Below are 14,187 nucleotides of genomic sequence, written 5' to 3'. Positions count from 1 at the left end.
GCCAAATACAATCAAAATGGATAATACATGGCATAAGCTTTTCTTTTTGAGCTATAGTGTATTTCAACAAGAGTTCTAATTTTTTTTTAAATATATTTAAGGACGATTAATTTCATCATTAAAGATATGATCGTATAATTGCATACATATAACATATTTCATATTATAAGTTTCTAAAGGTCTGTTTTCACTTTTTTCAATCGTTAAACTTTGTCCATAGTTAAGATAAAATGTATTTACATACATTTGAAGATGAAGTTATATTTTATAAGTCTATAATAGTGATTTTTAAAAAATGAAAATTTCACTCGATATTCGATATCTAAGCCTTGAGTTTAATTGCACAATGCACAAATCTTTTATTAAATATCTATGGAAAAATATCAATTTTATTCTTTCAGCTCTTTCTATGTTTCAACAATGAGATTTTTTTAAAAAACAATTATTTTCTAAAATAAAAATTTAAAAATTCTTATCCAAACGAGGACAAGAATATGCAAAATGAGAAGCCAACAAATTTGGCTAAGATCAAATATATTATATACTTATCATAAAGTAGCATAATATTAATTTGCCTATTGATCAATACCAACTGGCCAATGTGTTGAAGGTTTCTATAAGGTGTCCTTTGAACAATTTAAGAGGCAAAAATAGCTATGTAATTGTAATGTTCATCCAAAACAAAATATAAAAAAGGTCCTTTTCATAATTCCGTAAATAACAAATATATCTTTTTGCCCTTTTCCCTTTAATAATATTTTAATTCCAAAAGCATCCAAGAATGTGATTTTTGAATTATGAATCTAATCCACCAGAGTGGACTACCGACAAACAACAACATATTCATAGTAATCATATATGGAAAGTTAAAAGAAAATTAAACGGATAGTAGATATACAATTATCAAATAATTTTTAATTTAAATAATAAATATCAAAATATTTTTTTAAAAAAATAATATAAAAATTATAAGAGGACGTAGCAAATACATAGTCAATTAATATCCCGTTAATTTAGGGGAATTAATCATTTTTTTGGTACTTACCTATTGTAACATGCTCTTATTGTCCCAAATTGGAAATATCACACTAATAATAATATAATATAAAAGTCAACGAAGAATTTTTTTTTTCTTGCATATTTTATGTAAGATCGTTTTCATTCTTTAATTTGTTTTTTTTTTCATTTAAAATTTGGGTTGATTAAATAAAAAGTAAGGATAAAAATTAGCAACTAAATCAAGAATGTTAAAGCCTGTAAAGACAAATAATCATAATTTTTCTTTTTGGGATTTATGGATTAACATTATCTTCATTATCATTAGATAGAAGTAGAACTATACATATATCAAAAAGTGTAAAAAAAATAATCTACTTCCAATAAGAAAATATTTTTAAAAAATAATAATAGATTTTTGTAATAAGTTAGTGAGACAATAATTCCAAAAATATATATAGAGGAAAAAAAAATATTAAGGATATTGGCAAGGGGTTGTATCGGTGTACAAAATATATCGAACCAAAATCGAGTCAAATTGATAAAAAATTCGACTAGTGATTTGAGTTGATTTGGTTTGGTGTTGGAAAAAAAATCTGACTATATTTGGGTTGGTCTGATTTTAATTAATAAAAAATCAACCCGAGATCAAACAAACTCGACATTATATATATAATTTTAAAATTATATTTTATACGTAAAAATACTTAGTTTGATATAATTTTTAAATATCTCTTATACTTTTTCATATTTTTTTCTTTTAATATATTTATTTCATGGTGGAAAGTTAAAATCTTAACGATCTAATAAAGATTATAGTCATACATGTTGGTAATTATAATAAAGTTTAAATAGAAATAACACTAAGCAAAAAGAAAATCAATTCAACACTAAGAATGACAATAATATTGAATATTTGTTTTTTTAGTTTTACATAGATTTAGAAAATTATAATACATGATCTAATTTTACCTTCTTTTAATATTTAGTTATGTAACTAATACTTACTAAATTTATTTTAGCATGATTTATTACTTTATATTATGATCAATTTCATTATGACTTAGTAATTGTAATATTTGTTTTACACAATATTATTATTTTATTGGATATTTTAGTGTCATTAATCATAGCATATTTTTTGTTATTTTCTTGAGAAATAACTTAGATAGTTGCATTTTGGTAGGACTGAAAAACTATTTGAAGTACAAGTAAATTATATGTTTGTATTAATACTTTATAGAAAAAACCCGAAAATCCGAAGAAACCCGAGGTTGAAAAATCCGTGTTTTATTGGTTTGGTTTGGTTTATATATTCAAAAATCCGATACAAATGGTCTGATTTGATATTTGAAAATCCGAACCAATCCGCTCATGTACACCCTAATTGTACCTAAATAGAATTAACGGATAAATAATTGATTTAAATAGTATCTTTTAAATGATTTTTTAACTAAACTAAGCCATTATATAAAACAATTTACCAAAGTAATACATTTTTCTAAAATTTTACAAAACTAGTATAAACCTATTTCACAGTAACGTTTTAGGGTATATTTTTTTAAAAAAAAATAACAGCATTAGGTTGATATATGTTATTATAAGTAACGTTTTAGGAGTAAAACGTTACTGTGAGTAACGTATATCAATCTGACGCCATCAACTTTTAAAAAATAAAATATATCCTAAAACGTTACTGTGGAATACGTTTATACTAGTTCTGTAAAAATTTTAAAAAAAACATATTATTTTGGTGAATGAATTTATATAATAGCTTAGTTTGATTAAAACCTCCTTTTAAATTGTTTAAGCTATAATTATATTCCAAACTGATTAGACTATAAACCATTCATGCGCTTCACCAAATAATTGTAGTTGATTATTCCATTAATCATTTTTATAATTAATAATAGTTAATCATAAAAGTCACACCTATCATTTGATTAATTTTTTAAAGATATAAAAACAAGTTCTCCAAATACAAACCCAAAGAAACCATTGTTATTGCATTTTATTTATTTATTTATTTTGGCTACTAGAACATAGTGGAAACCGGGCATGTTTATTTTTTTTTAATATGTCAAAAGAGAATTAAAAAGAAAAAAGTGAGCTAATGAGAATTGAACTCAAACGTATTGTAAATATAAAAAAAGTGACCCAGTTAATATAACTAGACCATAGGTTAGGGTTTGAGAAGAGCCATATTCATATTAAGGAATATTTCACTAAATTAATATATATATGAAAATTAAATCAAGAACCTAGTTCCTCACATATATACTATTATTAATAAGAGGAAGTTACTCGGATATTAAATATTTTTATCTTTAAAATATATATATATATATATATTAAGTTTATATTTAGATTTATCTCTGATGTAATACAGATGGTGTAAATAAAAAAGTTAGAATTAAAACTTTAAAAAGCTTACGAGTTTAAATTCCAATCTTTTGAAATTATCAAGTTCTAATTAATAATCTATGTCAATTTAGTAGGTTTTTAAAATACAAATGCAAATTAAAGCATGGATCAAAGCTATTGGATCGCAGCGCTAGATAGCTCCTATCCAGAATCTGTCTTAACATAAATACGCGATTCAAATTTTAATAACTGATTTCATAATTAACTTGTGATTTATATATATATATATATATATATATATATATATATATATATATTCCATGAAAAATAATTTTAGCTTTGCTCTGACATTCCCTTTATCTTAACACTCAACCCCACCCAAAAAAATGTATGCTGGGGGATTGGATATTTTTATTGACGATAGTGGTGTAACTTGATTCTTTTACTGCTTTGTTAGCTTATAGTTTAATAGTTTTAACTTAGCAGTTAGTTGGTGTTAATTATAATTGAATTCTGTTATTGACAGATGTACAATAGTAATTTTTGTCAATTTTATTACTGTAAATGTCAGCTACATATTAATCAAGATTTTGAAAAAAATTAAAAATGAGATAACCAAGGTGGTTTCTTGTTTTTTAGTTTTTGTTTGATATTATGTGGGAATCAATCTGATGATTCACTTTTTGTCTACTTCTTGCTGATACAATAAACACCTTAGCACTCAAAGTGAAGCCCTTCGATCGATTCGATTAGGATTGATTTTCAAAATCGAGACCTTATTAAAAGTGGGAAAATTTATATAAATATAAATAATAAAAGAATATTTAGCATTTATAGTAATAATATTTTTATCTCGTTTGATCATTTTTAATTCATTTATAATATAAGTTTAATACATATTATAAAGACAATTTATTATTCACATTTAATACAAATTTTAATGATGAATAATACATTTATCACACATTTTGTTACACTTATAATACAATGTGACAATTTTTTAACAAACAAACATGGTATATTTCAAAAAAACAATTATAATTCATATATATTGTATACATAATTCACTTTTAATACATATTACAGATTTAACAAAGCACAAAAAATATTGCTAAAATCAGTAATTATTTTTTAAAATGTATTAATTTATGTAATTTTTCCTTAAAAGGGTATTAATTGATATTTTTCAAAATCTTTCGACTTACACGATGTGTTTTCACATTCTCCAGCTATAATAAATAAATAAAAAGAATGGGCTGGTGATCCTTGGTATATATGCATGCAAATTGTTTTTGGAGTTGAATTATAATCACTAAATATGTATATAAAAAATTATTGTCGTTTAATTACATGTTATAGCATGTCATTTACCACTTTTTTTTTTTTTTTTAAAGTTGTATAAGTCACATGCATCGAACATCCAACATACACTATTTGGGAGAATCTAACAAGCTCGCATCGAAGAATTCGAACAAATAATAACTATGATTTTAGGCGTAAATTCCTCCATGTTACGTTCCATTTTTTCACATAAGAAAAGGAAGAAGAAAAATGAAATAATAAAACACGTATTATTATTAATTAACAAATCAATACAAGAGAAGCTTATCTATCAAATAAAGATCCGGTCAAGTAATGTCCAATGACTTTATAAATTTATATTATGTATACTATATAATAATTTGTGGTTGAGATTCATTTTTAAATTATATACTCATTATAATAATAGCTAATAAAAATAAGTTGTCAACTTTTTTATTTTCTTAAAACTAGCAAACAAAGCAATTAAGTGTACCAAACTAATATTTTCAAGAAAAAATTAAGATTGACGGAAATATGCGAACTTCCTGGCTTTTTATCCGCCAAACTTCTTCGGGAGTAATTTCACACATGCTTTCTCCAAATTCTGAAGTAATCTCTAAAAATAGATCAAACTTAAAAATACCATTGAGTTCTAAAAAAACATGATAATACATTAAAAAAATTATTTGGAGGTTTTAAAATAATTATAAAAATATATTTATTCAGATTTTTCAATAGTGTTGAATTCTTTAAAATTAGAATAGTTTAAAAAATTCAATACAAGTACGAGGTTTGGCAGGTAAAAAACTCGAGAAGTCCGCATATTCCCGTCAGTCTTTTTTTTTCTTGAAAATATTAGCTAGGGTAAACTTAATTATTTTATTTGATAGTTTTAAAAAATAAAAATAATTGACGGCTTTGTTTTTTTTATTATTAAAATGAGTATATAATCTAAATGGATTTCAACCATAAATTAGTATATTGTACACATGACAAATCTATAAGGTTATTGAACATTACTTGACCTAATTATACTTGACCGAATATTCATCCCACTCCAAATGTCTCAATTTTAGGTTATTATTTAGATTTTATTTTTATTTTTATTTTTAAAAGTTGTATGAATATAGTTTTTGGAATTGACAAAACATGATTCTATATATATATATATTAAAAAAATTAACCACACTATTTTTTCCATAATTTTTTTAGTTTTCTCAACAGAAATCTTTAGATGCAAGTTTGAGAAAGAAATAAAAAGATGACGATTTACTAAACTTTTTGAATTTAAAATAAAATGAATGTGTGAATAAGGAAGTTTCTAGGCATGAACCACACTATAGGCTACTAAGAATAATTAAGCTTGTGATAAGAGTATTAGTGGATATATACCATTCCTCATAAATTTATTATGTTGACAGATGCACCCATAAGCTATATTCTTTTATCATTAAAAGTGATGCTAAAATTAATTGTTTAACCTTATATTCCTCCTTTTTTAAAAATTCTGTATCTTTTTCACTTTTCATTTTAATAGTATAAGAACAAAACACAAAAAAGACACTTAAATTCTAGCTAGGCAAACATCGTTATAATGACATCGTTTGTCTGAATTTGTTATATTGTTATATGTATATGTATAATGAAGAAGAAATGTACGAATGTAAAAACGCAAATTTCAGTAGTTCTTCATCGTAAAATTATGATCATAATTAATGGATACCATTTAAATATATTTTTATGATTTTAGATATTCGTCCTTGAAATTCACTATCTGAATACATTAATAATAATTACCATAATACAGTATTTTGTTTTTACACATAGTATATAGTTGTCAATATTGTTATAGGTAGAATGTTGTTAAATATAACATGAAAAATCGATCGAAATATGATAAGTGAAATGTTGGTATAAGGATGTTTGACTGTATTTGTTAGTTGGAAGGGACAAAATGCTATTATATATAGAAGTAAATAGTTCACATTGTAAAAATGTTGTCTTTGGTCTTATCATTTGTTCATTCCTTATCTACATTACAGAATATTTAAAATAGTTGGCATTTGGCACTTACATGTTGACATATTCATATTCTTTATATCATGTGTATGGAGTCATTCAGCATATAACAAAAAGAAGAAGAAGAAGAAATTAGGAGCAAAAGATTCAATTTTTATTTTTCAAGAATCTTCATCCTTTTAGTTTCTTGATTTTCGCGCTTTTTAACTAAGATATTCATTCAAGAAATGCAGTTTGTTTGTTGAAAAGATTAAAACAGAATCACTCTTGTTTGTATATTTTGATAGAAGTTGCAACTTTCTTGATCTTGATCTTGACCAGTCGTTTTGGCGAAAAAATGAGTATTCAGAACTATGAGTTAGCAAGTGATTGCAACTTAGAGTTCCCACAGATGGGATTTTGTTTCCAGCCTGAAAGCTCTGTTGAAAATGGTTGTCAACAGCAGCAGCAACCGAATTTTTGGCCTAGTACTGATTCATCATCATCGAGAACGATTATAAGTCGAATAGGATCATCACCTTCTGCTTTTTTTGCTACAGAGAGGTACCTTGGATTAACACAATATGATTACCAAGACAACAATAATAGTTGTACTCAACTGTCCAAGAATCTTGATCCTCAAACTACGTCGTATACTCAGCAATGTGGAAATGGATTCTCAGCAGATTCATCAGCACGAGTTGACACCGATTTTCCTAAGATTTCAATGCCATCATTCATCAGATCACAGTTTTCAAGTAGTCAACCATTTGGTCCTGAAGGACTATATGGAAATCCTTTTAGTAATCTATCAGAGAAAGAGAGAATTTTGCTGCTTAAGAGTAAGTTGTTTAGAGAAATTGACTCTTCAAATAGGCAGCCTGCTTCAATCCCTTTTCAAGGAAATCAAGACTATGGTGTAAGTACTTGATTCTTGTTTACATAACACAGTCAAATCTCTCTGTAACGATTTTGTTTTTCCTGATATGTTTTGGCTGCTATAGCTAGATGTTGTTATCGAGAACATCTAATATAACGTAACATGAAAGTTTGTTCCGAAAAAACTTGGCTAGTATAGAGAGGTCTGACTGTAGTATTTTTTTCAAGTAATTGAATTTCAGTACTTTCAATTGATTGTTGTCTACATAACACAATCAAACTCTCTATAACAGTGTTGTTTGTCCTGATATGTTTTAGTTGCTATAACGAGATGTTGTTATTTAGAACCATCTAGTATTACGTAATATGAAAGTTTGTTCCAAAGAAAACTTGGTCGTTGTAGAGAGGTCCGACTGTAGTATTGTTTTTCAAGTTTTATCTGACTCGAGTTATGCTCCTACAGGTCTCAAATAATACATGTGGTTTTAACTTGGTACATATAAGGCAACAATCTGGAAGTCAACCAGCAAATAGTTTTAACAACTCTGGATGTTCTGGAGGATCTTTATCGAGTAAGGCACGAATCAGATGGACTCAGGATCTTCATGATCGATTCGTTGAGTGTGTAAATCGTCTTGGAGGAGCTGACAGTAAGTAAATTTACACATTTTTTAGCTTTTGTTTCTTTGGAGGTGATCATTTTGGCTATGGATTAATTGTTCTTCACTTCATTTGCCAGAGGCGACGCCAAAGGCAATACTAAAGCTGATGGATTCAGAAGGCTTAACAATTTTTCATGTAAAAAGTCATTTACAGGTACTTGTTAATAAGGAATTAATACTTTCTTGGAACAACCTTGTTGTATTTAGACTAAATTCTGAAGCAAATGTTCTTTTTCTTGTTTTGACTAGAAATATCGAAATGCAAAGTTCATCCCAGAATCGACAGAAGGTATGTATTATCCAAAATAAGCTTCATGTTTAATATGAATGACAAAACAAAATCATCCACAGCTTGAAGCCGTGACTTGTAGTTCAGACTGAGATAACTTTATCGTTGCTCAAGACTCTCTTCATTATGCAAGCATCAGTACTATATTCTGCTGCTTGTTTTATGCTTTTGTGTGTTGATTTCTGAGAAAAAAAGGGAATATATGTTTCTCCATATAGGAGGTCCTTAACGAGGTAATTCAACCACATAGAAGTATCCACATCTTGGCTAACAACTACTACACCTCAATCCCAAACAAGTTGGAGTCCGTTGTATGAATCCTCACTAACCATGTTCTAGACCTTCTTCGAAATATCTTCTCTGCTTTTCATTTTTTGTTATTTATGCAACAAGTGGATCCAACATGATATAAGAACACAAGAAGACACTATCTCCTTACAGAGATATGCTAATAGTAAATCTGTTGAAGTCTTTAAAATCTCAGAAGATTGAAAGAACATTTTCATCTTACTTCTTAGACATTTCACTTTAATTTTATTTCGTATGATGATGATATAAAATGAACTAGTGGAGGATTTCTTATAGGTTACCCCAACTTGTTTGAGACTGAGGCATAGTTGTTGTTGTTTAAATTTGATATTTACAGCAAACTGCAACCTTAATTTTAACTCGCTTGTGGAAAATGCTCTCTGAGATATACTCGAAAATCTGCCATTACATGCTAAGTACTTATCTTAAAGTTTCCATATCTTTATGAAAATGAGAGTTCCCTCCTTCCTATGATGCAGGGAGATCTGGAAAAACAGACTGCCCGAATAATGTGACACAGATCGACAGCAAAACGTATGTTCTTTGCAATTAGCTTAACTAATTATTGTGACTATTTTAGCTGGAAAGTGACCTTAATCCAGATTTATTTTCAGTGGAATGCAAATCAAAGAAGCACTGCATATGCAACTAGAAGTCCAGAGACGCCTTCACGAGCAACTAGAGGTACATTTAGTACATGAAAAGATAAAAAATTTAAACAGGCATGCTTAGAGCTGAAACAGTATCAATGAAAACTTTCTAAATCATATTGTCTTTCTGTTATTAGATTCAGCGGAAGTTACAATTGAGGATCGAAGAACAAGGGGAGCAGTTGAAGAAGATATTTGAACAACAACAACAAACAACTAGGAGTCTCTTGGAGACGCGAAATTCAAGCATTTCGTCTCCTGCTGATCAGTTCACCCCGCACGAAGATGAAGTTTTTGCTGCAGAAAGCTTCAATAATACTCATTTCCAATCTAATATAAGTTACAATGATATGTAAACAAAGTAGTTTGACATTTTTTCATCTAGTTTTTGAAAGAGAATCGACGTTAGCATTTCTGTAGAGCTAATCTGCCTCCCAAGCAAAATACACGAAGAAAAAAAATGTATAGTACAAAGTGCAGACATAAATATCATGTAAAAACTTAAAGTACTTCATTCATGCTACATGTTCAATGGTGCTCTGGTGTGCATAAGGAGAAATTTGACTAATATAGTTATTTAATAAGGCGATCTTGTAAGTTGTAATATGCTTATATACACTAAATTTTGTCTTTGCTTCTCTGTAGTTTTCCCTCAAGTGTGACACAATCGTATATCATGAGAACTTCGAGCTTCCAGCTTTAACGTTTACTGAAATGACTTATAAGTTCTGAAAATTGGAAACTAGCTTAGCCTAACTTCAGATCAAAATATCTTAAGTTCAAAGTTCATCTTTACCTTATTCTTCACATCATTTTATTCAAGTTATACCATATTGTGAGACCATTGTATGCAACGACATACCTTCTACAGCCAGAATTTCTAGTAGCAATCGATTTTTCATCCTTTGGTCTATATTGGATCCTTGTGTTGTACCTCCGTCCGTCTGCATAAGAAAACAAAAATACAGAAGCAACAACATGATGAAGAACACAAGGAGAGACTATTGCCTTACACAATTCTAATTATAAAAATCTATTGAAATCTTTGGAATCTCAGAAGATTGAAAACAACATTTTCGTTTCACTTCTTAGGCAATTCCAACTTGAAAAGGAAATATACATTGTTTTCCTCCTATAAATCTGCCTTGTGATGGCAGGATTTTAGCATCCACACTACTCTATACTACATTAACAAAAGAGCAGTACAAGGAAATTGTAAAACTATAGTTAAAATCTGAAAAATGGACAGCCCGAACAATGTGACACAGATCGACAGCAAGCCATATGTTCTTTAATTTGCAACTGTCTTAACCAATTTTCTTGATTACTTTAGCTGGATTATCACTTTAATCAAGATTCTTTTTTTCAGTGGAATGCAAATCGAAGAATCACTACATATGAAGCTAGAAGTCCAGAGGCGTCTTCACGAGCAACTAGAGGTACATATAGCCATGAAAAGATATTAATGTAGACACTTCTAGCTTGCTTACAACTGAAAATGTTGCTAGCTAGAAACAATATCAAGATAGACTTTCTGAATCCTATCGTCTTTCTGTTGTTAGTATCAATGAATGTTACAATTGAGGATCAAAGAGCAAGTGAAGCAATTGAAGATGATATTTGAACAACAACAAGAGACAACCAGAAGCCTCTTGTAGACGCGAAATTCAAGCATTTCGTCAGCTCCTGCTGAGTGCTGATCATCTATTCACACCACATGAAGATGTAGTTTTCATTGCAGAAAGCTTTTTATAAAGCTCATTTCCAATCTTAAATAAGTTGATCATGTTAGCACTTCTTTAAAAGTTAAAATAGTCTCCCAAGCAATTAAACCACACAAAAAATGTTTAGTATACAATGATCAGACACAAATATCATGCAAAAACATGAAATACTTCATTCATACTATATGTTCAATGGTTCTTTGGTGTGCATAAGGAGAAATTTGACTAATGATATGCTTTGTATATACTACTCAAATTTGTCTTTATGTGTGAGATAATGCATGTGACATATGAGGCCTTTGTGCTTCTAGGGGGGTAGGTGTAGCGCGAATGATTTTAAAACAGATTCCTCATTCATTAGATAAAGAAGATCATCAAGTGTCGTGATTCAATCCAAAATTTATTTCAATTTCAAGAGCTTGGATTGAATCGAAATATTAAATACAAATTAATATTAAGCTTGGATTGAATCGACATACAGTCGATATACAAAACTTAAGTACTCATTTATGATTGCCATAAGTAGCAGCTAAATAATTAAGGGCGTGTTTGGTAATGAAGGAAATTTTCATTTTTTCATATTTTTTGAATTAAATGTTTTGGAGAATAGAATTATTTTTGGAAAAACTAAGCAATATAGCAAACATCAATTTATATTTATTGTATATAGCTACAGTTTATTTTTTAAGCTATATGGATATACTTGCATATTAATTAGCAAACTTAATTAACCATGAATTATCAGTTATTTTTTTAGAAAAATTATATGTATTTTAATAACTATTATTAAATAGGAAAGATATCACTATACACCTACTAAATGCATTATGCACATTTTATGGGGCTATACTTACCTTATTCTATATTTTTCTCTTTCAATATACATGTATTAATGTATTTTTAATTATTATTATTTTTCCTCCAATTTCCTTCTAATCAAGATCCTTTGCATGATTATATGAACGATTTTTGTATTATCTTCATTGGGTACTTTTTAATTGCATTTTTTCTTGTTTATATTTGAATATATATATATTTCTCTTTTTTCATAGAGTTTTATTTGAAGAAGTTATTTTCACCGACATTCAAATACATAATTTAATTATGTTAAAATTCACTTTGATATAAATGTTGTAATACATGAATACATTTCACTCTCTTAATACACACATATAATTGTATTTGAATGTTGAACGCAATATAATACATATACATTTGAATACTTGTTATTTTTCATGAATTGTCCCATTAGAAATACAAGTGCATTTGAATACATTAATACATTACATAGATTTGAATGTATACGTATACAAAACATCTGGGTTTTTTTCATAGAGTGAAATATATATACATTTTGGATAATCATATTGTAGTATAACTCATTGTCATTTTTTTTTCTAGTTTGTCCAATTGTATTGATATATCAACACAATTGTATTGAACGTTCTTAGAGATACAATTATGTTTATCGTATATTTGAAATCGAATCAAACAAGATTCATCACAACTACAATAAATCAATTTAACTAAGAAATATAAGTTAAATACCTTTACGTTTAAACAAGAACAATAGCGACAATAAAAATTTGTATACGATGTATCTATTTTTTTAAAAAAAAGTAATTGAAATCCAAAAGTATACATTGACTATGTAATTATTAGTTGTTAATGTAATAATGGGAACTTGAGAATTTCAGCACATAATTAAAGGGATTCAGTTACTTTATTTAATTCACTATAATTCTAATTGTATCACTGTATAATAAAAAAAAACACAAATACAGATAGATATTTAATTAAAGAATAGTCATTTTTAGTAAATAACGTATTTATAGCTATTGAACTTCAATAACCCTAAAATGTAATCATTTATGTAAGTTGCTCATTATTTTTTAAAAAGACTTTATGCGTGAAAATGAGGGACCTGAGGAAAAACATTCTCATCATACCAAGACACACCTTAAGTCTGTATTCCAATAGTACTTGTCCAAAATCATATCTAATATAATAAAGGGCAATGAACGGAAATCACATATTTTTAAGTCAAAATTATTATTTGTCTCTTATAAGTTTATAATTACAAAAATTCCTCAAATTGATACAATAATATAAGCACTAATACAATTTATCTGATGCACGAGATACATTAATTGTTAAATGAGATACATTACATTTTATTCATGATACACTAATCAGATGTACATTTTATACATGATACAGTAATATCATGCGCGAGATACATTACTCTGATGCACGAGATCATTAATTTGATGTGCTGATATATTAATCTGATGCGTGAACATGAGAAATTTTGAAAATTTGTAAAACTAATAAGGAAAAATGATAATACGAGAACTTAAAGGTGGAATTTATGTCATTTATAGAAATCCAACTTTTAAGTTCTCTTATTATCATTATCCCCCTTTTACTTTTACAACTTCCCAAATTCCCTCATTTTTGCGCATCAGATTAATGTATCAGTCGATCAGATTAATGTACCTTGCGCATTAGATTAATGTACCTTGCGCATTAGATTAATGTATCTCGCGCAATAAATTAGTATATCATGTATAAAATGTACATTAGATTAGTGTATCATGTATAAAATGTAATGTATCTTACTTAACGATTAATGTAACTTGCGCATCAGATTAATGTATCAACGCTTATATTATTGTATCAATTTATGAAATTATTGTTATTATAAATTTATTAGGGACAAATAGTAATTTTACCTTAAAAATATGTAATTTTTATGTCGTAATAAATGCACGGGGGGCTTAAGCCCAATTTATGATTTTGAGTTATGTAGGCCCATGATAGTGTCCAATCATCATCACTTTTGTTTTGTACCAAATAGTAACCAACACAACATGTGGGACCTGACCCAGAAGCGACGATAAGTCGCTGATAGAAAGCCCCAAAACAAAAAGGGCTTTTCGGTCATTTCATCTTTAAATAATTAATTAATTAACCTTTGTACTCAATTGGACTCTTGGGATTCAGTTATGTAA

The 14,187-nt window shown here is 27.8% G+C and overlaps 1 protein-coding gene across 1 annotated transcript; it reads left to right on the top strand.

The window, feature by feature from the left end:
* The first annotated feature begins 6,521 nt into the window (after nt 1–6,521).
* LOC101251632 (myb family transcription factor PHL5-like) lies at nt 6,522–10,093 on the top strand. Its single transcript, XM_004249119.5, has 7 exons — nt 6,522–7,579; nt 8,003–8,189; nt 8,279–8,355; nt 8,451–8,490; nt 9,279–9,333; nt 9,414–9,483; nt 9,587–10,093. The coding sequence occupies exons 1-7, from the start codon at nt 7,019–7,021 to the stop codon at nt 9,803–9,805; spliced, it is 1,209 nt and encodes a 402-aa protein (XP_004249167.1). The 5' UTR covers nt 6,522–7,018; the 3' UTR covers nt 9,806–10,093.
* The last annotated feature ends 4,094 nt before the right edge of the window (nt 10,094–14,187 follow it).

The sequence above is a fragment of the Solanum lycopersicum genome, chromosome 10 (genome assembly GCF_036512215.1).
Source record: "Solanum lycopersicum chromosome 10, SLM_r2.1".
In the NCBI taxonomy this organism is placed as follows: domain Eukaryota; kingdom Viridiplantae; phylum Streptophyta; class Magnoliopsida; order Solanales; family Solanaceae; genus Solanum; species Solanum lycopersicum.
This window is presented reverse-complemented; position numbering and strand designations above follow the sequence as displayed.

Bases quoted from the DNA above. Each gene is read 5' to 3' on its own strand.
- LOC101251632 (XM_004249119.5), top strand. From the start codon at position 7,019: ATGAGTATTCAGAACTATGAGTTAGCAAGTGATTGCAACTTAGAGTTC. The intron at 7,580-8,002 runs GTAAGTACTTGA...ATGCTCCTACAG, and splicing joins AAGGAAATCAAGACTATGGT to GTCTCAAATAATACATGTGG. The intron at 8,356-8,450 runs GTACTTGTTAAT...TGTTTTGACTAG, and splicing joins ATGTAAAAAGTCATTTACAG to AAATATCGAAATGCAAAGTT.